Source organism: Falco cherrug, chromosome 5 (assembly GCF_023634085.1).
Source record: "Falco cherrug isolate bFalChe1 chromosome 5, bFalChe1.pri, whole genome shotgun sequence".
Taxonomy (NCBI): domain Eukaryota; kingdom Metazoa; phylum Chordata; class Aves; order Falconiformes; family Falconidae; genus Falco; species Falco cherrug.
This window is the reverse complement of record NC_073701.1, coordinates 72,366,665-72,389,205: the sequence shown is the minus strand read 5'-3', so window position 1 is coordinate 72,389,205 and position 22,541 is coordinate 72,366,665. Positions and strand designations below refer to the sequence as shown.

The 22,541-nt window shown below is 47.7% G+C and overlaps 1 protein-coding gene across 10 annotated transcripts in view; it reads left to right on the top strand.

Moving 5' to 3' along the window:
* The window catches only part of SHANK3 (SH3 and multiple ankyrin repeat domains 3), a 369,257-nt gene that overhangs the window by 57,305 nt on the left and 289,411 nt on the right, over positions 1-22,541 (top strand). For all 10 annotated transcript variants that reach the window (XR_008732337.1, XM_055710964.1, XM_055710961.1 and 7 more), the window contains 3 exons: positions 2,257-2,460; positions 6,218-6,289; positions 18,296-18,404. Coding sequence is in view for 9 of the 10 variants with exons in the window: in XM_055710964.1 (XP_055566939.1) it covers positions 2,257-2,460; positions 6,218-6,289; positions 18,296-18,404 (385 nt within the window). In the remaining variant the exon portion in view is untranslated. The remainder of the gene's footprint in view (positions 1-2,256; positions 2,461-6,217; positions 6,290-18,295; positions 18,405-22,541) is intronic.

The window sequence follows — 22,541 nt, the reverse complement described above, 5'->3', positions numbered from 1 at the left end:
AAAGTTTGGTATAAAATTCAGCGGGTTTTATGCTGGGATCTTCTTTTAACCAGTGCTTGTGCACATGTGCATGCCTGTCAGTGGTTTTTTTTCCATTAGCTACATATTTTAATACTGAACAACATAATTTGACAGTGAGGATGAGTCCTAGAGGCTAAATAAGCATGTAGAAAGGTATAGACAATGTTTATTTTTTATTTATGGGCCCCTGAAAGGATGATGCATATTCTGTTTCTCTTTGAAGACTGAAAGAGACCAGAGCTGGCGTTTCTCAAAGGTTTTGAATTCCTGATTTCTCACACCAGCAACCAGCCACCTCTTCCTCGGTACCTGTGGTAGGACAAGCCATAGTTGATAAGCATGCTGACTCGCTAATACGGTCAGCGATGTAATAGATAATGCTGACCTCTGTTTGCAGTACAAATGCACGCTGCCAAGTGCAAGCTATCTATGCCTGAGAAAAAAGAGCTGTAACATCAGCTTGGTGGCTTTCTGTCTCGCACCGTGGCTTTTCCAGGTGGGGGTGTGCAGGCGGGCAGCGTGCAGGGCAGCGCTGGTGCTCTGCTGGCTCCCGCCCTGTGTCCTGGCAGGGTCATTTGCTTCTCTCTGGGCAAAGCTGTTTTATTTTTTCAAAAGAGTGCCTGTTTAATTCACAAAACCAAAAAAATGCTGTTAAAGGGACAAGGGACCCAAACAGGCCCTGTGGTTAAATTTTGAAGCTGGAAGTGGGGCTGAAGGGGTGAGGATGTGCAGTTACTTCTGGTGTGTGGAGTAGAGTGTCCGCTTGGTCCCATGGGGATGCGGTGCAGCGGTGGCAGGAGCTCTGGCACCTTTTGGTGGTTTTGTGGCAGCTGCTGGAAGTGCTGCTGAGCACCTGGAGAAGGTGGGGATCAGGTCTGGCAGTCTGTTTGGAAATCCAAATCGATGTCTGTGTTCAGGCCCCAACTCAACACCTTCATGGACAAAACGTGCTTATGCTGCTCTGTGTATCCGTGCGGCACCAGTACCTTGGATGTAGCGTGCACCTCCAGTCTCCCATGACAAGGGTGATGATGTTGTCTTAGGGCAATAACAGGGGTGGGCAGAAGTGTGGAGTGCCTCTGTGTGATAAGTGCAGCAGGACTCAGCCTAGAGAAGCAGTGGCTGCGGGGGGAGCACTGCAGAGGCAGGGAGGGTGGTTGTTCACTTTGCCTTCCAGCACAGAAATCAGGAGCATTAAACAGGGCTGACAGGCTGTGGCTTTGAAATGAAGTGCTGAAACAAAACTAAATGCTGTCGTCTCCTGCAGAAAGTGTGGAGGGGAAGGAGAAGCAAACAAGGAGGAAAACAAAGTGATGGGAACAAGGAAAAGTTGAAGGCCAAAATGCAAAACCAGGAACCTGAGAGGGGAAGTGCTGGCTGCCATCGGGGACAGGCTGTTGCAAGACTGTCCTCTGTTTTCACCAGCACGGCACCCTCTTGCCTTCCTGCTCTTTGCCTGCAAGAGCAGGTGCTGTGAAGAGCCTGCTGCCCCACGGAAGAGCCTGCTGCCCCACTGCCACGGCAGAGGGGATATGGGGATGGTGCTGTAGCACCAGGCTGGGTGACTCGGTGGGCTCTGGCCAGGGTGGGTTCCATGGCCAGCCTGCTCTGCCAGCCCCACAGCCAGCCGCGACTGCAGCAGTGGGGGCTGCAGCTGTAGGAAATACAGCCTGAAGATGATGTGCTATAAATATATGATGACTTGTGTCCTGAGGAGGGAGGGAGAGGCGCTGTAGTCGCAGGGTGAGGTGGGAAAGTGTTACTTTCCATGTGGGGAAGCAGAGAGCTCTTTTCCTTCCCTCCTTCTGCTGGAAAGACCTTACTGGATACTTTCAGCTCCTGGCAGGGCTCACGGGGTGCTGTTTGCACACCGCTGAAGTCTGTGGTGGAGGAGTCAATAAACTCTACAACCTATTGGGGATTTTTTAGTGAAATTTTGCTATTATGCTGTTATTAGGCCATACAATGATACTTCTCATAATTTATAGGATGTTATAACATAAAGGGTTCCAGTCTGCCCTGAACCTCAGACTATGCATTAGGGGGATATCTGCTACATTTCATCCTTCTCTAAGTCTTTTCTTTCCCCTTCCCATAATTCGCTGAATGGAAGAAATTGTGGCTTTCCCATTTTATCCTTCTCCTTGTTCTTACTGTGATTGTCCATGGGTACAGCTAGGGGGTACAGGACCTTGGTGATGCTCAGCTCTGATTGCCCTCTGTGTCTCTCCACAGAAGTGTCTACGGTTGAATCCAGATGTTCCCGTGTGGGTTTCCAAACAGCGCATCCTCTGCACTTTGAACCACAGCCTGAAGGATGTTCTGAACTATGGGCTCTTCCAGCCAGCCTTCAATGGCAGGGCTGGGAAATTTTTGGATGAGGAGCGCCTGCTGAGGGAGTATCCCCTGAACCCAGACACTCCTGTCCCCTACTTGGAGGTAGCCATCTTCTTTTTTTCTTTTTTTTTTTTTTTTTTTCTTTTTAAAATGTGTATATGTATATAGATACACATGCACACACATATATATGTGTACATAAGTATGCAGGACTACTATGATCCCTTCCACTGTAGTCTCTGTAGGCACCACAGTTATTAATGCCCCCTCCCCCCTCCCCTTTTTTTCCCCATTTCCTTTCCAGGAGTGAAAGCATAGAAATTTGTGTGGGTGTATGTTTACTCATGGAGAATTCATTGAGGGAAAGCTGAGGCAAATGCCTCTGAGTTTTACTTGCTCATGACTCTGTCTGCTTGAGAGCTCCATAACATCTGTCATAGCCCTGTGAAACAGCTTCCCTGTTTTCTGACCCTGTTGATCAAAATTTCTTTTTTTTCTAGTGGTGCATAACTGTCACGGGAAATTGCAGTAACAGAAGGAAAACCAGTCTTGTAGGTACAGAGGGAAAATCGTAGGAAGATCTTTGAATATGAGGCTGAAGGACTTGAGTCTGATATTTTGTTTAATTTACAGTTACTGTAGAGACTGGAACACAACTGTATGCTTTGACAGCAAATGACTGTCCCTGTATGGACCTCATCTGTGTGTTGAGCACGGAGGATAATCTATACTATTTTCTGTTCCAGAAAATTAGCTAGAGCAGAAATTAACTGAATTAGCTCTATATTTACATTCACTATATATTTTGCCTTGATCTGGGATTCAGGTGATTGCATGTAGGTGTTTATCCTAAGGTGACCTGCCACATTTCTTGGGCTCCATTGACTGTCACTGTGGACATCCCCACTGACTGGAATGAGACTCTAGCTACCTACATGTGGACTTCTAAATTTAGGAATCTTGTGCTATATTTTACCCACAAAGTCTATTTAGAAAGCATTACATGCTTAAGCTGCACGAGCTCTTACAAACGCAAGCATGAATGCTGTTATTGTAATTAATCCTGACTAATTTGGAAAAAAAAATGCAGCACAATTTCTTAGCAAACTAACATTTAACGTAGACAAAACATTTGGAACAACATTAAGAATGCTTGCAAATAGACCTATGAGGTAGTAAATTCCCTAATTTTCCTTATACAGGCTTTGATGCTTTGTTTTTGTATAATTTAGCATAATGTCCACACTTAATGTCTTAGCACACACATCTAAATGCAGACTTGACATGGATATTTGTTGTGTGTCATTTCAATTCTTCATAACTTCATAAGAATGGCAGCTGAGCACTGGAGAATCCTATTGGAAAACCAAAAAGCCGGAATCTATTTACAAGACATAAATCCTATGCTGATACCACTGAGGTTTCTTGAACCCAAAAGATAAATTAGCTCTCAGGGCTGCATATGAAGGTGATTGGATAAATGAGGGGTTTGTGCATATTGACAGAAAAATTACGTTACAAAGCAGGTGCATGCAGTAGTTCCCTGGAGAGGTGGGGTGCTGGCTCTGTTCTATGCCAGGGAGAGCTGTAGGTACTCACAATTCCTTTATCAGGATAAAATAGTAGCTGCAATGCAGTGTGTTGGTGATCAAGCAACATGCAGTGGGGTCTACAGGCCCATCTGCTGAGATCCAGTTACCTCCATGTGCGTCTGGGGGTATTGACTGTGTCCCATATGATCTTACTGGTTGTTATCTACTGTCAGAAGCTTACCGTGTCCTTCTTAATAAGGCAGTTATTTTGACTGCGTGCCAAACACACCGCTGTGTTCTCACCATTATCAATCATCACACATTCAGTTCACACACCTTGTAAATTTGCATGAGATTTGGAAATTCTGTGCCTGTAAGTCCTCCCCACTCAAGCCTGGTCTGCGGGCGAGCTGTTGGAGCAAAACTGTTGGGATGTGACTGGCTTAGGGCTGGCTGCCCACTTCAGTTGCCTCTTCAGGAGTTTTGCTGCTCAGTTTTGAGCCGCTGACTACATTTCATACAACTTAACTACTCAGACGAGGTTTTTCCTTGCACCTGGGTGGCAGCATGTGGTGCTCTTGCACCAGAGCTGGTGTAACCTGGCTTCCCTCTCTCAGACTTACCTCACTGATGCATTCACTGCCCTGGCCCCTGCCTGTGTAGCATGGGGCACCAGGGAGCCCTACATGACATTCCCCAAGGTTGAGCGCTGGGAGAGCAGCAAGTGGGCAAGTCTACCTGAGCTGGCACGTTCAGGCAGGAAGCCAGAGGAGAGCATCTGCAGAGCAGTGCTGCCCCGGCTTGGCCAGAGTGCTGCCCAGGGTTCGGAGGCGGAGGCTGTCAGTGGAGCCTCTTTGCAGGTCCTCTAATGTGGTGCTGGGCATGAAGAGGAGCCACTGAAGGATGCTTGCATGACTGCATAGGGGTGCACAGAGCATCCCTGACACTGGCATCATCTGCAAAAGACTAACGTCTGTAAATAAGTGGGCAAGACAAATTTTTACCTTGGAATGGTTAAAAAAAAAATAATTGTGTGAGAAAACATCTGCCCAGTAGTACAAGTTTATGTGCTAAAATTTTGCCAATTATTGAAAAGTAAGTGGGATGAGCTTAGTAACTGCAGTCCAAAGATAACTTGGTGTCAGTTTCAGCTGAAATAATGAAATATTGATGGAGGATTAAGTTCATAGCAATTCAAAATCTCAGAATACAATTAATTCATTGAAAAAAGGTCTAGTCAAACAAATCCAATTTCATTCTTTAAGAAAATTGTAATTCTGCTTGATAGAGATAATTATACAAAGGTAGCAGCCACTTGGGGGTACTTGATTTTGTTCTACATGATGTTCAAGTTCAGGATTAGCACTATAAAACATCCGTAGGACAAGTGTCACTGGCTAACTGATCAATGACAAAAACCAGTTGTCACTCTGATCATCATGGCATAGATGTATTTCTAGTGGGGTTTCTTAGGGACCAATGTCAACCTCGATGTGGTTACCCCAGGGATCTGCGTGTAGATATAAAATCACCGCTGATAAAGTCTTATTCCACAAAGTCTAGCAGAGAACATAACAATGTTGACTGTGCTGTCTAGGTGATTTGGTAAGTGGGAGTCCCATCAAAGTATGTGCTAAGTCAGCCAAACGATGAACACACAGGGACTGCTTGCAAAGGAAGGACTCTCATTGTGGAAAACAAAGTTTCTGTAGAAAATTTGTGAGGCTTTTGGTCAAGAAACCTAAACAACAATTCCCAGTGTGATGCTTTGGCATGGCATGACCCTGCAATCCTCAGTGTGTACCCTGACAAGTAGCAAGTTGGTTTTAGGAGTGGTTGAGACGGAGGTAGTTGGTATTGGAGCAGTGTGTGGGCGACAGTCAGTGTACTTGTAAAGGACGTTGGGAAGAGGCATGGCACAGAAAAGAACAGCAGAAATGATCTGAGAACAGAAGAGAAGATCCCTCAGTGAGAGACGTAGAACTCAGCCTCCTTACAGGGAAGTTGGCTCTAGACCACCTGCGTAGGAACTGTCCTGCGGAAAACCGTTCTGTTGTTAGAGAGATCCCTAAGTAACTGGGAAGAAGCAGAACAAAGCCCACGCTGTCTGAAAGCTAAAGCCAACAGATTCATATGAAAAACTGGTCAGAATTTCTTTAGTGAGGTATTAGAACAAATTATCAAGGAGAAAAGTGTATTCTGTATCTGTTCTTGTTTTCAGGTCTAGACTGAGTGTCTCCATGCAAGCTGACGTGGAGTGGCTTGAGAGCGGTTTGATGCTGAGTGGGTTTTGTTCATCTCATATCTGATGTTCTTCCCTCTTGCAGTTCCGGTACAAAAGGCGTGTGTACACCCAGACTTTGCTGGATGACAAGCAGTTTGCCAAGCTCCATACCAAGGTAAGGCTGGAGTCTAGCTGGCAAGCTCAAAGCCCTAATAGCATGTTCAGCTATCACAGAGGGGATACCAGGTTTTGGGATCTTTCAGTCTTCCCTGCTTGCCAGGCTGCAAAGCACTCATGAGAAATGGATGGTACTTGCTGAAGCCTGGGGTGGTTTAGGTGGAGGGTGAGCTGAAAGACCCCATCAAGCTGTGGTAGGGTGCCCACACAGGACTAGACTTGTGTGGTAGCTTATGTGTGCTAGCAGGCAGGTGTGTGATTGGCCTAGGCTCTGCGGGAGAGTGTGGGGTCAGCTTTCCATGGGGTGGTGAGGCAGAGGAACACATGATGGGCCAGCTGAAGAGAAGCTTTATTCTCTGGCATGGAAGAGTCACTAAATGCACAGAGAGCACAATGGTGCACATTGAGGAGGACGCCTTCCCTTCCCCCATCGAGAGGCTGCAGCACGCCTCCGCCTTGCACGTGGGCTTGTTGCTTTGCCTCTAGCTTTAACCCATGCATCTGGGTCAGGATTTCACTGGTAAGATCCACACATGAAGTGGAAAGTGCTCTTGGTCTACTGCAGCCCCTACATGTCCTGGGCAGTGATCGAGACGTGTCAAAATTAACGGTGCAGGCATTGAACAGACTGTCTGCATGTTTGGAGTGCAGGGAGTGTGGCAGGAATGCTGCTTTTGCATCCATAGGTGTTTTCTGGGAGGAAATACACCACACCAAACCCACCGGACTCTGTGGCCCAGGATGTCCGAGTTGGCACAGCTGGGTCAGGGATGCTCATGGTGACCAGGCCTTGGGCACATGTTCCTAGATGCCCTCTTGCATCACTCTTCCTCTGGACAGCTACAGTGATCCCATGATGTCTCTTCTTGCCCAGGAAACTAACAACAGTAATTGTGGAGAGGTCTGGAACCATCAGATTTCTGATGCCACTAATAATTGTGCCTTGAGATGGCATGTGGCCCTGTGGGGACTTTGATGGTTCCTGAGAGGCCAGCGTGTGCTAACTGTGAGACAGGAGGAATGAGGTGGGCTCTGGCAGCGTGGTGGCTGTTGCACAGCTGAGTGGCTCAAACACACTGGGCAGCATTCAAACTGCTGGGTGGCATGAGGACACCTGCAGCACCCATCAAACTCATTTTCTGGGAGAGTCTGTGGGGAAGGTCTGGAGCAGGGAGTGGTGGCATGGACAGGCTCATGGGGTTGGCCCGTGTGTGGAGGGCACCGTGCTGGGAAAGGCCGTGCAGAGATGCTTTGAGGGTTCTTGTTTAGGAAGAATGTGGGGACTGGCCAGGATCCCAGAGCTTCCGGCTAGCTTCCTTGTTGCTGTGTATCATGAGCTCCCAAAGGACTTGACCCACCCCAAAGGTGAAAATCTTCATGGGAAGAAGCAAGTCCTCTGTCGTCTGCTTGTGGGAAGCAGGTCCTCTGTCTTTGGTTTGCAGGGCTGCAGAAACAAGAAACAAAACACGGTTAGGGTTCAGGTTTGACTCACAAAGATAAAAGCCACGAGACTTCTGTCTGGTGGCATAAGAATATCCAGGCAGCAAATCTGGAAAGCTCTCAACATCTTCCTGGCGCCAGGAAGTGTGAATCATGGTCCTCCTGAGCCTTGCCAGTGACAGACCGTGCCTGCTTAAAGGAGGGCTGGAAGCGCCTACCACAGGGACACCTGAGCAGCAGCATCTGAGGGCTTCCCCTGCAAGTGTGTAGTAGCCATAAATGCACTTTATTAAATATTCACTTAATATTGTCTTTATGCTTTAATTTCTACTTAAAAACCAAATTTCCTTCATGTTGTTTCTTTATTTTTTAAACCATCCCTTGCTGATAAAACATGGCACCTGAGCAAGATCCTGCATCTCTGCTCCCGTTTGCCTCCATCAAGAGGATGCTCAGAGGCATTTCCTTTGGCTGGTGTTTTTGCAGAGCCTGTGGGCACCATGGGCCATGGTGCTTGTGGGGCAGAAGAGGAGCCCTCATCCTGCCCCAGGGCTGCTCCTCCAGGGGTGCAGTGCGAGGCAGGCAGCAGAGGCAGCCGCAGCGGGTGGTGCCAGGAGGGACACAAGCGGGAGTCGGGCTCATGCTGGCCACTCGTTGGAGAGATGCTGGTGCTGAGAGCCGCCGGCGGCGTGACTTGCCTGCCCGGCACAGATCGACGCTGTTTTGCTGGGAGAGGATGAGAGTGGAGCGTGCGTGTGCAGCATCCCAGCAGCTGGCTTGAGGGTGAGAGGGGGACGGAGAGCAGAGGGACATGGGCTCCTCTCTGGGACGGCAGCTGGCTAAGCAGAGGGAAAACTGGCAAGCTGCTGGGGACCGCAGACCGCGAGCGAAGAGCACGGTACTGCCTGCTTCTGCTCTGTCTGCTGTGCCGTCTCTGCTGCAGCTGTGCCAGGCACTGCTGGGTGAGGGGCCGTGGGGGGACAGTCCTCGTGCCACTAGCCCCGTGGAGGGGTGCTGTGTGGGCTGCAGCAGGGCAGGACTGGGTGGGGGCTTCATTCCCCGCATTGAACATGCAGTGAGGAGGTGTCTATGGGCCGACTGGGGGAACGGCTGGCTCCTCCACCACCGCAGGCTGGTACAGGCTTACGTGTCAGGTCGGCTGCTGGGGTGTGTGTGTGTGTGTGTGTGTGCCTGCTTCTGCCTATGCATTTAGGGGTTGGTGTTTTCTTCTGGGAAAGCAGGTGCATGGAGGCAATGCCTCTGCGGTGTGGTGCAGAATGTATATGTTGCTCGAGGCGTGAGGCTTCCGTGTTATTTGTACCAATGCCTAATGGCTCTGGCAGTGAAATACTGTTTTTTTTTCTGAGATGTGGTAATTTAAAAGGCTGTAAAGGATTAGCTTTAGGTCTAACGTGATGGTGGGATCACTCCAGAGGCTGCGGTATGTGCAGAATCTTTAGGCCTGTGGTTAATGGTCTCATCTGAATGATAGCAAAGTAAGAAAATGTTTAGAGAGTCTGACTTCTAGTGGTAGAATACACTGCTTAAATATTTTAATGACCTCAAAACATGATACTTAACTGCCATTACAAAAGGAAAACAAGAAAAATAAAAATAACACCTTTTTTTGAGTGCCAGTGGACTTGTTATAAGAAGTGGGGAAACTGATTTCTTGTATTGCTAGCAAATAACGAAATGACTTGGTAAATCAGTCAATCAGCCTCAGTCCCTTGTGCCTCTTGGGATCTGCAGGCAGTGACATTTCTTGTAGATACTTTTCCCACTGAATCGCAGTAGAACATTTAGAAACAGGAGTACAGAAAAATGCATGTTAGAAAAGGGCAATCCCATTGTGTTTATAAATGAAAATCTGTGCAGAAAACTCTTGGCATTTACCAAAATGTCCACAAAGGACATTGTGCTGCTAAGAGACCTGGGATATTACCATCTTGAAGGGGAAAGAAGCAACACTCTTAAAACACACTTAAACTAATTATTAGGACTATATATGCCATTACTATTGTAGATGACTGGCATTAGTGTGGAGTGATCCTCTTGTGCTGCAAACTGCATTTACAGAAGGATGCAGTGCTGGTGTGGGGCTGGGGCAGGTGCAGGCAGGGGCTGCAGGCAGACTGAGGGTAGCAAAGCAACAAGAAAGTGTAAGCTTAGTGGACAGCACCAGTGGCAGGTTGGCAGCGTGACTGTGACTGTCACCACCTTTCCTGTTGGGGTTCTTGTGCAAGAGGGGTGGTTGTAGCGGGGTGGGGGTGGGGATGGTGGCACTGTTCTGCGGAGCAGCAGGGTGTGGGGGATGTCTTTGCTGGAGTGAGGGTGAGGGGAGCAAACACCATGGCCGTAGTGATGCTGGGGAGAGACAGCAGAAGAGAGCTGGGCACAGGCTGTGAAGGACCTGGGGAAGAGACAGGTCACTGGAGCTGGATGTGGGAGCGGCTGTGTGTGCTGGTGTGGCGTGTGCTGGCGGAGGCAGTGTGTGGTGCTAGGTGGGCTTGCACCCACCTTCGGGATGGAGGGCTTGCACTTGCTCTGGAATGAGGAGGATTTTGCGTTAATAGTGCCTGAAAGTGATCAAGGCTGGGATAAGGATTCAAGACCTGAGGGTAGAGAACAGGATAGAGTCTTGCTGTTTTGCACTGCTGTCAGTGCCATCTGCGTCCCGGGGCCGCCCTCTACAGCAAGAAACACTTCGGACCTCATCAACTGCTCAGCCATCCCCAGGAGAGCCGGGCTCTGTCACGTGTAACGGGGACTTGGGAAGACAAGTGCCACCCCTCCAAACATCCCGCTTTCCTCCTCCTTCCCGCAGCTTTACATGCTGAGCATGACACCGTAGGGTCTGGAATCTCCCGTGTGTCAGTCGGGGCCAGCTGTCCCGGCTGTGTCCCCCCCCAGCTCCCTGTGCCCCCCGGTCTGGTGGCTGGTGGGATGGGGTGAGGTGCAGAAAAGCCCCTGACGCCGTGTGAGCTGCTCAGCGGTGACGAGAACACCCCTGTGTTATCCACAGTGTTTCCAGCACAAATCCAAGCCACAGCCCCACACCAGCTACCATGAAGAAAATTGACTCTATCCTGGCCCAAGCCGGTGTACCGTGGCGGTGTCCCATGCAGAGCAGGTGTCCCGGCTGCTCGGCAGGGGCTCGGCCTTCTCCAGGCCTGGGCCTGCGCCAGGCTGGTGCAGAGCTGCAGCCAGTTAGACCCTGAGCTGGTGGTTAGATGATGTTGTGGCGCGTCATGAAATGGATTATTTGACGTTTCGGTGGGAATCAATGAGGTGTCTGTTTGCTGCTGCCTAATGGCCTGTGCGAGGGCTCCTCACGCAGCCGGGGCGAGGGAGGGGGTCGGTTTTCTCCGGCCTCTTCCAGGGCCGGTGACCCCGTGGCAGCCGCCACGCTCTGGCAGGCCGGTGGTTTGTCTTGGCTCCAGCTGCTGTTTGGAGCAAACTGGACCCTGAGAAAATATCAGTCTTTTCCATGGCACTGGAAATTGCTGGGAACATCGGCATGTGTTTGGTGTGAAGGGGCTGCGCTGTCTCCCCACTTCCCCAGAGCGCCTGAGGCGGGTGCCTGCGGTTGGCTTCCCCCGGCACCCAGCCCGCCGTGAATAGCGAGTGACAGAATAATTTTTCTGCAAGAAGAATATCTAATTTATTTTCATTCATTTCGATTCAAGAGAGAGAAGCTTGTTCCCTCGCACCAGCTTCCTCTCAATGAGCTTTTCTTTTCTGGAGGGTGTTGGTTTTTCTTGCGGTTTGGTGCTAGCGGAGGATAATGGACTGCGGCATGGCGGCTGCCAGCTGGGTGGCTGGAGCTGCACCCCATCCCCAGGCGCTCTCTCTCGGTGTGAACCTCCTTCTCGCTCTTGTAAATGAGCAGAAGTGCCTCAAACTGGCTCAGGAGTCATCTGCTGAGGCAGGTGTTTTGGGTAACACTACGTGAATGGAGCTGAAGCACTGGAGCCGCGGTTTGGGCAGTAGCCCAGAGGGTAAGGGCAGACCCGTGCTTTGGTTCCTGTCTCTCAGGAGGATCCTCCTCCTTCTCGGGAGCAGTGCAGCCTCACCCACAAGGAAGAAGATCCCAAAGACAGGAATTGCTTCCCAAAGGGTTTCCAGGTAGGAGACGGGAGATCCCTGGTCCAGCCCCTGCCCAGGCTGTGCCACCAGCCACTGCATGTGCGAAGGCACCTGGGTAATGAGAGACTTAAAACACCCCCTAAAAAAGCAAGGTGGAAACTTACTCTGAGCTTTAATTCTATTTGCATGAGGTTTTGTTGAGGCTTGGGGTTTTTTCCTCCCTGGAGAAAACTTGCTTCGCTCTGGTTACTGTAGCCACTCAAACATATCGATTTGCAAATCAACATAATCTTCAGACTACATACAGTGCTTTCGCTCATGGGAAGATCCATTATGAGTGTTTGTTTAAGCGGTTAGATACCTTTATATAAATGCATTTAGGTTTTAATTTTTGTATGTAGGAAACAAAATGCTTTACTGGCTTCTGATTATTCTTTTATTCTTTTGATTTCTATCAAACTGCATTTGGATGAAAGCTGAAACTCAAACAAAATAAAAGCTGAAACTCAAAAAAAGCAAAACAACAATTTAAATTGCGTCTTTATCACTTAAATAAATGTTGCTTGAATGTACTGGACACTGAAGATGGAAAGTAAATTTATCAGTACATATCTTTTGTATTTAAAGCTGACTGATCTTTTAAACAAAGGAAGATTTGGTTTGTGTGAGTGGCTCTCATCACAAATTCTCAAAGGTATTTAAGTGCCAGAAAATAAGCAAGAATCTAGTGAGATTTCAAAATTGCCTAAGCGGTTTAGGCATCTGCTTAGCTCCCCTTGATTTCAGTGGGAGTCTGACATTTGCTCTCTTTCTTCATGTCTAGTCACCTTAATACATTTGAAAACCTGGCCCCAAATCCCTCAAGTTCTTAGAATAATGAGATCTCATTCCTTTCCCACCAGGGTTTTATTCATAGATTGGGGGAGGAAAACAAGCTTCCTTACTTTTCTCAGTTCTCAAATCTCCTTTCAGCTTTGAGTGAATCAGTCCAAATAATAAGGAAAATATTCTGTGTTTCTAGCTAAATTGAAATGGAAAACAATCAGATAGGAAAGCTTTTCTATGCAGCATAAGCTGAAAAACCGACATGGAAGAACGTAAATACCAGCATTTGCTTCATTGTGAAAAGTGGATATAATGTGCCCAGCAAGGGATGTGGCTGTGACATATTTATAGTGTTTGAGTTGATTTCAAAAGCTAAGCGTGTTTTGCTTCTGATTCTGAATGAAAAAAGCACACTTGAATTCATGACTATTGGCAGAAGGGCCATTTAACCAATACGTTTTCATAAATGCTTGTAAATACAGATGTCCTCATCAGCTGTCGTGCTGCAAACTCAGGTTAAACAGGTGCATTTTTAAGATGGGAGATACTTTTAGTGTAGCTGAGTCTTCCTTAAGGGAAAACATTAAAGCTAGGATTAAATTGTTGCTTTGGCACTGCTCTGCATGCTGCAGCGCCCAGGGTGGTTTTGATGGCTACGGTCACACCTGGGTAGGGAGTAGCTCCCTGAGAGCCCCTGTGCCCTCCCTGCGAGGAGGGGGCTGGCAGAGGTGGCCATGCCACAGGTGGGGATTGCCATGTGGCTTTGGCTACACTGCATGGCTGTGGTCTGGTTTGGGTTAAGCTTTTTGATTGGACCTGTGTCATGCGTTGATGATGGTTTGGACATTGGGTGCCTCAAGTCTGGCAGCACTGGCTTGCTGGGAATGGGCCGCTTTGGCCACACCAGCTGAAACAGCAGCTGGGGTCTGTGGGGAAATGTTTATGGGATGCTGAGGGGGCCTGCGCACCCCACCTGTCAGCAGGCACCTTGGCAGGGCTGGGGGTCCTCCACAGAGGCTCCCCAGATCTGCCACAGCTTCTCTCCAGGGACCCTGAAGGATGCCCAGGAGGTGCTGGGAGCAAGCGGGAGGCTTGACAGGGGGTTTCAGTTCTCTGGTTATTAGGCTGCAAAGGCAAGATGCGCGAAAGGCCTCCAAGGAAGAGAGTCCCTGGACCTTGATGCAATGGTTTCAAGCATATAGTGACAAGGGTGTCTCATTTAGCGGTTTCCTTTTCTTTTACCATTTCCCAAATCTGGCTATTGCTGTAGCACTGTAGGGCTATCTGGGAAACTGCCCTCCCCAGGCAGACTGCCTCCCCAGAATTTGTGCATAGAAACATCGGTCTTTCTCTCTCTGGTTCATAGCAGTATTGAACTTGAATGAAACAATCTATTTTTCTCTAACTTTATTCTGGAAAACAGCTTAATTGAGTTAATTATATACTTCTCTGTTGATAAAGAATAAGAAACCAAGAACTGTCTGATAATGGCAGGCTTTGGGCCGCTCTGCTTGTACATGTTGCTGCTCCCAGTGCCTGCAGTCAAGTTGCTGTGGTCGCTCCAGTTGCTGCCGTGTTACCCAAATGCACAGTTCCAAACCCACCATCTTTAGGCAGTGTAAGGTGTATGGTGACCCCGCTCCTGGCTGCTTGGCCATGTCTCCCACCACAGCTCACTGCCTCTGCTGCACAAACACAACCCTTAGTAAGGCTGGGCTGTAAGCCTGATCAGAGACACCATCTAGGTTGCAATCTTCTTTTTATTTTTCCCTTTTTTTGGTCTCTTTCCTTGTTATGCCTTAATTCAGATTTGTTTTTAAGTGGAGCAAGGCTGTCACCTAAATCCTGGGCATGGGATTCTTGTAACACTGTAACATTATGCCTCTGGTGAATGGCCTTTTTCATTATCTCAGTTTTCTTTGGCATTTTCATTGTTCCCTGAGGTTTAGGACCAAACTGGAGGAAGAGAACTGGGCCAGGGAGGATCAGAAATCACTGTACCGGTGTCCTACCCTCTCCCCATAGTGTTAAGTTTGTGAATTGCAGCAGCCTCTTAATGTGGGCATCGAGCTGCACATCTGCAACACACTGCAGAGCAGACAGACAGCTACAAACTGATGGAAAGAGAATATTTTTCGATGTAAAAATTAACTGGTTAAGTCTCTGGACTTTATAAATTCTTTTTGAAGCATTGCTGTGGATTTGGTCCAAGACCTTGGATAGATGAACATTCTTTGTCCTTCATCTGGAAATTCAAGGCAGTAATTGATTTCCCCCCAAAAGGGAAATTCCAATGACTAAGTGGTGCACAGGACCATAGACAAGCATCTACAGCAGAAGAGTGCAGATCCCAGAATCAAGGATGCCTCTCTGCATCCTTCTTTTGCTCATGCACTTTCTCTTCAGTTTCCTTCCTAAATGTAAAAAAATGCCATTAAAAGTTGACATAGTGCATCAACTTCCTGCTGTCAAAAAATGTTGTCAATTCCTGAGCACCTAGAAAACTAGAAATATAAACAAGCACACCGCTGCTGGGCACTGGCTGAGTAGGATGCCTTTCTGGGGCTGTAAATGAGAGTTGCTGGCAGAACCTCAGGAGCAGAACTTCACCTTGGTGCCTGGTATATGTCTGGTAGCAGCGTAAAAGTGAAATTGCTGTGAGCCACTATCGCATACACAGGGGCACGGTGTTCGCCTTGGCAGGGAGCACACATAAGTGCCTCTGTGTCCCTGGAGGCCCCAGGAAGGCTGCTGGTGCAGAAACTTGCATGGGCAGAGGCTGCCAGCATCAAGGGGACGAGCCATGTCCTGGTGGGGTCCCTTCCTCTGCTCATGCCTTTGCATGTCCCGTGGCCATTGGCATGGTTCTTGGCAGGACTGGCAGTGTCAGTCTTGGCCACAGGGGTTTAGTGGGGCCATGCATGGAGCATCATCTCTTGGGTTAGGTTAGCATTGGCTGCTGGAACAGCTGCTGGGAGGAGAAGAGGTGTGCAGACAAATGGGAGTGGAAGGAACAGGGTTAAATCTGCGCAATTGGGTGATGGTTGGGAAGAGGCATTTTGGGATGGCATCCTGGAGGCGTTGCTGGAGTTGTCAAGTCCCGTCTGTGCTATTGCTGGCAGGCAGCTGTGATTTCCTTCAGTGTTTCTGTACTTCTGCAGTAGCTGAAGGGATACTGAAGCAGGAGGTGGATTTTGCTTTCAGTTACTTGTGAGGCGAGAGGGGAGCTGAGGGGGGGAGGTAACACTGAGCGGCAAGGGTCGGGGGAATATATTACCACCTGAAAAGGCAGTGCTTATGCCCTGCTGCAGTTGATGCCAGTCGCCCTCTTGCTGCGCTGGTGATAAGAGCATTGGTGCTGTGGGAATTGCTTGTACTGCACGTAGACATTTCCAGCATCTCCCAGCAGGGGTGACCCAGCCTTTGTTTACCTACCCTCTTGAGTGGTTTCTCCTTCATGTACATTGTCCCACTGTTTCGTTGTGTCTGTTCCAGCAGCCCTGCCTGGGCTGGTGCCGTCTAGAGGAATGCAAGGGAGCACCCGGCCGATGGGCAGCGTGGTTGGGATGGGGAGCAGGAGTGTGCTCCGCACCGAGGGATCAGCTGGGGCAGCCACTGTCCCTGGTGAATCCCTGCTCTTCTTGGCTCTTGCCTTACAGCACTGTTGTCCCTGGGGCACTAAGGGGAATGAACTTTATAGCTGAATTGCGTGTCTGTGGCTTTGAGCATTATCTTGTGCATTCCTGTGGCATTGGCATCTCTGCATGTGTCTGCATATCACTGCAGACAGCCAGGACAAGCAGGTCAAGTACTGGCACGGGTGCAGTGGAGCTGCGTTACCATAGGGTTTTGCCTGAGCTAATTAGCTCTGCTGAGATGGAGTAATGATGCAGGGGGTAGTGTGCTAAAATGGCTATGTAATTTTAAATGTGTGACCTGGCTTGTTTATGGCATGGCTCCATGGTGCTGACTTTAGAAACAACTGTTTTAGGCTTGGTTCTGCAGACTAACCACACAGAGACTGAATTTGGTTTAAATCAGGTTCACAGCCCAGCATTAATTTGTCTCATCCTTGGAAAGTTAAGTTTCATCTTGGTGATATTTTCTGTCTGACTTCTTACCATGGTCTCCTCAGCATATCAGAGAAATAGCACAGATGAACTTGTGGGTCCCAAGTATCAGGATTTGCAGGCTCTTCTGTAGAAATGGTTCTAAAACTAACAATTTTTCCCCCTAGAAAATTAAATTTTGATAAAATGAAAATGTTATGCAAAATAATATGTGACAAAATTTTGTTTAGGAAGCCTTTGAAAAGAATTAGGCATGTTTCTGCATCCTGTTTTTCAGATTATTTTCAGATTATTTTTTTTTCTGTTTTCCAACTGGAAGTCTTCAAAATGAAATTTCAAGTGAGGCACTTTCGAGTTCATTTTGCTTCATAAAAGATATAATTTTTCTATATCAAGTTGAAAGATCTGCTTGGCTCGGACACCTTCAGCCAGCTGTGCAGCGGTTCACAAGAGCAAGAGCAGCTCCCTGACCGTTGTCTGTAGCTTGACCAGTTGGTTAGAGCTTTTCCCAAAGACTTCTCTCAGCTAATTGCACAGTATTTGTGCTATGTCAGGCACTTTCTAGAGTGCCTCTCCTAAAGCTGGCTACTGCAAGGTTTGATTAAAATAAACTCAAAAAACCCCAGCCAACCTGCAATCAAAGGTCTGAAAATCTGGACTGGAAATGTGTGCGAGATGGGTGTTTTCACACTGTAGTCCATCCAAGTGTCTGCCTGCCTGCCTGGCAGAGTGGCAATTTCTAGAGTCTACAGATTTAATAAAATTACGTATTCATCAAGTTTAGCTATCCAAAAGAGAAAAAAGGGAGGAAAGCAACAACCCCAAACCAACCAGGCGGACTTAAAGGAGAGTCTTTTGGGCACTCAGTCCCCTCAAACACAAGATTTAGTTTTTGGCCAAAGACAGAACATTGCGTCAAGAATAAAGCATAGTTTCACAGCAGACAGTGCGACAGCCATACCCACTGCACCATACAATAATGGTTGGTGTCTGAGTAGCTGGATCTTTCCTCCAAAGGGTTTTAAGTTCAGCAGGCGGATGTGCTATACTCCCTTAAAATGAGTTTGTGACACAACAGAATGTACACGACGTTGCAGTGAGATGCAGATGAAACCCCGGGCAGTACAATTCACCGTCACTGGGCTGCTGCTCCGCTGGCACAGCACCTTCCATAGCCAGCACCATGCTGCATTGTTGACGAATGCATGAAGTGATGTGTCTGTTGATGTGCCTGTGTCACAAGCACGTGCAATGTGTGTGCCTGCCCTCGCAGTGTGTACAAACAGAAAGTGCCTTAGCAGGGGACTTGCAGCAAGGTCAGAAGGTGGTGGCTGGCAGCCCCTGATGGTTTCCATGGGGTCATCCAGCAGTCCCAGTCTGAGTCAGAGGAGACGGACGTAAGGTCTGTCTTCCATGTAGATTTGCAGCAGACCCTCATGTGCCCTAGCTTCTGGTGTGTGCTGCCCCATTATTCTTAATAGTTGCCCTGGGTCCCTTGAATGGGGATATTCCTCTGGTAGCTTCTTTCTTCATATTGGGGTGTTAACACTGTGTATTTTCCTGGGGTGTCATGGCTGCAGGCAAATCTGAAGAAGTTCATGGAGTACGTGCAGATGCTAAATGCGGAGAAGGTCTGCAGACTGCTGGAGAAGGGACTGGACCCCAACTTTCATGATCCGGATACTGGAGGTAAGACTGGCTTTTCCACAGAGGAGAGGAGTCATGACAGAGCAGGACTGGGGGAGAAAATGTCTAGGGGAGACAGTGGGAATTTGGGGGAGTGGTTGTTTTTGAGGAGGTGTAGTAAATGATGTATTGTCTGAAATGTAAGGTTTGGAACAGAGAGATGTAAATTTGATTTCTCAGTAGTGTTTTGTCATGGTTTAATCCCGGCTGGTAATTAAGTACCAGGCAGCCACTCGCTCACTCCCCCCTCACCCCGAGGGGTGGGGAGGAGAGTTGGAAAGGAATGTAAAACTTGAGGGTTGAGAGAAGAGCAATTTAATAATTGAAGTAGAATAAAAATGAAAGAACAATAATAACAACGATGACAATAACAGTTGTAATGAAAAAGGGAAGGGAAATAATAACATCCAGAGGGAAAAGAAGAATGGAACACGTGGTGCACAATGCAACTGCTCACCACCTGCCCACCGATGCACAGCCAGTCCCTGAGCAACAACCAGCCCTCCCCAGCCAGCCCCCCAGGTCTATATACCAGGCATGAGGTCCCATGGTATGGGATACCTCTTTGTTTGTGTTCGGGGCAGCTGACCTGGCTGTGTCCCCTCCCAGTTCCTTGTGCCCCTCCAGCCTTTTTGCTAGCCAGGCCTGAGGAACTGAACAGTCTCACATCAAAGCCAAAACACAGCACCATATTAGCTCCTAAGAAGATAATTAACTCCATCCCAGCTGAAACCAGGATGTGTCTTCTTATGATGCTTGGATCTTGGGAGCATGAAGTTACAGAAAGCTCTTGGATGAAGATGGGGGGTGTGTGTGTGTGTGTGAAAGATACAGAGCCTGGGAATACAGTATAAAATGAAAGAGCTGTGAGGCTGTGCATCTTTCAGTAATATTCTGGGAAGTAATGAGACTGTCTCTGGGACTGACAAGGTGGGCAAAGATGAATTGCTGTCCAAGGATCTCTTCATGAAGTAGTCAGAAGGTTTAAGAATTATTTTGGGGGTCAAGAAAATAAAATCTTGGACTCTGTTTGCCTCAATTGTTTTTTTCTTCTTTCCATTTTTTCTTCCATCTATGTATGCAAAATTTACCCCAGAGAAGTCTGGTTGCTGGAGTGCTGGCTGCCAGGGGTTGTCTGCAGGGTCCTGGCTGAAGCGAGGATCAGCCTCCAGCATGTTTTCCTTACGGATGGGGCAGTGAGGGAGGACCTCTCCCCATTTCCCCTGCTGTGAAGCCTCATAGTCTTGTTCTGAGAGAGGAGTTACTGCTTTTGTTGTTCCTGTTTCAAAGTAATGCAGGTTATTAGTATTTATTACAGAGTTGGATTTCTGTGTGTGAATCACGGGCACATTTCCAACCCATGAGCAGACTCCAAGCTGATGATTAATTTTCTGTGTTTCTGGTTCAGCTGGATGGTTTTTCAGGTTGTTTCTGAAACACTGGCTACTTCTGTACTCAGAAATTTAGTGTGTCCGGACCATTTTTCAGCACCGAGGTCAGCGGTGTCGTTCACACCATTAACCTCTCTTACCCTCTCAGATAACGCAGCTGCATCCCAACTGCCCTTGGGAATGGCCTCTGCCAGGCCTGAACTGGGAAGGTGAAAGCTGGTGCAGCCAAACTCTGGCAAGAACCATTTGAACAGCACCCAGGAGCATTTATACAGTTTAATTTGCTGGTGTAGCTACTCTGTCTGAACCTGCCAGGGTGTCCTGATAACAACTGCTCATAGGAAAGACAGCTGATAGCATGCAGGCACAATCGCTGTCTGTCCTGGAGCATGTCCAAACAGCTCAGCTTCATGTGCTTTTCGTCTTTGTCCCAAGACCTTACAAGCATTTTAAGGGATCTTTCCTTCCAAAGTCCTCTTCTAAAGTTGATTCAGCTTTCCAGAGTATATTATATCACAGAGTGCAGTGTACTGCTTGAAAAGATGCCGTGAGAGTTTTGGATCTGGTATGGTTTGAACCCAGGTGTTATTTCACAGAAGGGTAGAGGCTTACAGGAGCAGGCTTATGAGTACTGAAAAGACTGTGTTAAGTATAGAGTGGGAGGAAGGAAAACCACCCGACCCAAATAGTCATTTGGATCCAGTTCAGAACCAAGGGCAAAACCAGAGTGGATACTGTGAGATGCAAAAATAGACTGTTGGAGCAGAGGCAGCCTTGGACACTTCACTTCTGGAGTCCCAATTCTTGTGCAAAACCAGTTCATTGCTGCCTGCTTTGCAATTTTTTGAAGATGAAAGAAGGACATAAAGCTGCTGTTCAGTATTCATGGGTTCCTGGAATTTAAGACCAGATGGAGCTATTGTGCCATCTGACCCGACCTCCTGTATCTCGCAGGATGCTCTTCACCCCCTCTGTGTGTGTGTGTTCACTAAGCAAAGCTTAAACATGTTTTCCAGAAAGTCATCAATCTTGATTCAGGAAACAGAAGTTCCTTGTCTTTCCTTCGTTATTTGGTTAATCACCATCACTGTTTAAAATTCGTATCTCATTTAAATTTGTGTGCTTCAGCTTCCAGCTGTCGTTATACTTTATCTTCTAGATTAAAGAGCACTTTAGTATCTGGTATGTCTTCACATGAAGGTATTTATACACGGTAATCAAGTCAACATTCAATCTTCCTTTCCTTAATTAGGGAGAGGCCAAACTCCTCCGGTCTTTCATTTGAAGGTTTTCTCCAGTTTTCCTGTCATTTTTGTGACTTATATGTCACTACTACATTTTGAAGAGGTTTTTAGGAATGCAGGTACTAGACAGCCTGCTGCCTGCCTGTGCCACTTATCATGAGCAGGCACAGCTCTTCATGCAGGTCCCTGTTCTCCAGCATCCCAGGGCTGCGTTTGGGTGGATGGGGGTGACGACACATCTCTGGGATGGGGCCCCATATTATGTCCTGCTGGATGGAGGGGCCAGGGGGGTTTCCCTTCCTGTCCTCCTCCTGCGTTGTGTCCTACCCTGGGATTATTTGGCCCATGTTGGCTGAATGAAGTGAAACCACTAAGTAGCTCCTTGCTTGAGAAATTTGTTTTGGGGAGGTTGTTTTCCTTCCTGTTGACATCCCATGCAGCCTGGGCTAGATGGTGGAAGAGCATGGTGGGAAGTTGCTGCTTGCTGCTGGGCCACTGACCACAGCAGCGCGGCTGAGGACGTCCAGCTTGGGCCCCCAGGCAGGAGCATCTTGCAAAGCCATGACCGCAGGGTGCAGCTGCTGCAGCTGCCCAGGGCAGCACATCTCCTTCCCAGTGTGTAGCATTTCAAATGGTGTCTCGTGGAGTTTCCATGCCTGTTGTTCCTGGTTCTGGGATTGCCTGGCTCTGATTGCTCCCAGCACTCTTCCAAGCCTTGTGGCATCTACAAATCTGATTAGAGATTTGTATTTACTTCAGGATAATTGATGAGGATCTAGAGTAAGAATCAAGTGCAACACGCCAAAAAGCCTCTTCAGCGCCCACGTGGTCAGTCACGTTCCCCAGTGACTGCTCCAATGCTGCTCTTCAGTTGGATTTTTGTTCATTTGGAGCACGCCTGACTGACATTTTATACCACTCATTTTTAATGTCATGTAGGACTCAGTCAAGCATGAGTCTTACATCAATACAGCTATCTGCATCAATCAGACTTCTAATTTACCGAGGAAAGGAATTACGTTTGAGTAGGAAGACCAATTTACTGTGAAGCTTGATTGGGCAATATTAATAATACAGGTATTCTTTAATGATGTGTCAGTTAAATTCCAAATCAATTTCCCCAGCTTTTCCCAGGATCAGTGTTATTTTTCTGACTTGTAGTTTCATGGATCATTTTACTTGCTGCTTTTTGAACACTGGCCTGACACTGCTTTTCTTCTGGTCTTTTTGAATGTCCCTATATTTCAAAATGTGTTAAAGTTTAACTTTTTTTGGACCACGAAGATCTTCAAGGAGAAGATAAAGAGGACAATATACAACATTCATTAGATGTAAACTGTTTATTCAGTCCTGGGTAGCTAATGCCAAAAATCCATATTTGGTAATGGAAAGGAAGATAATGTATTTCCACAGCAGCAAAGTGAAAATAAATGATTGGTCAGTTTGCTGCCTGTATTTATTAGCAATCATACATTACCTGCCTAGTGACTGACTGGCTTGCACAG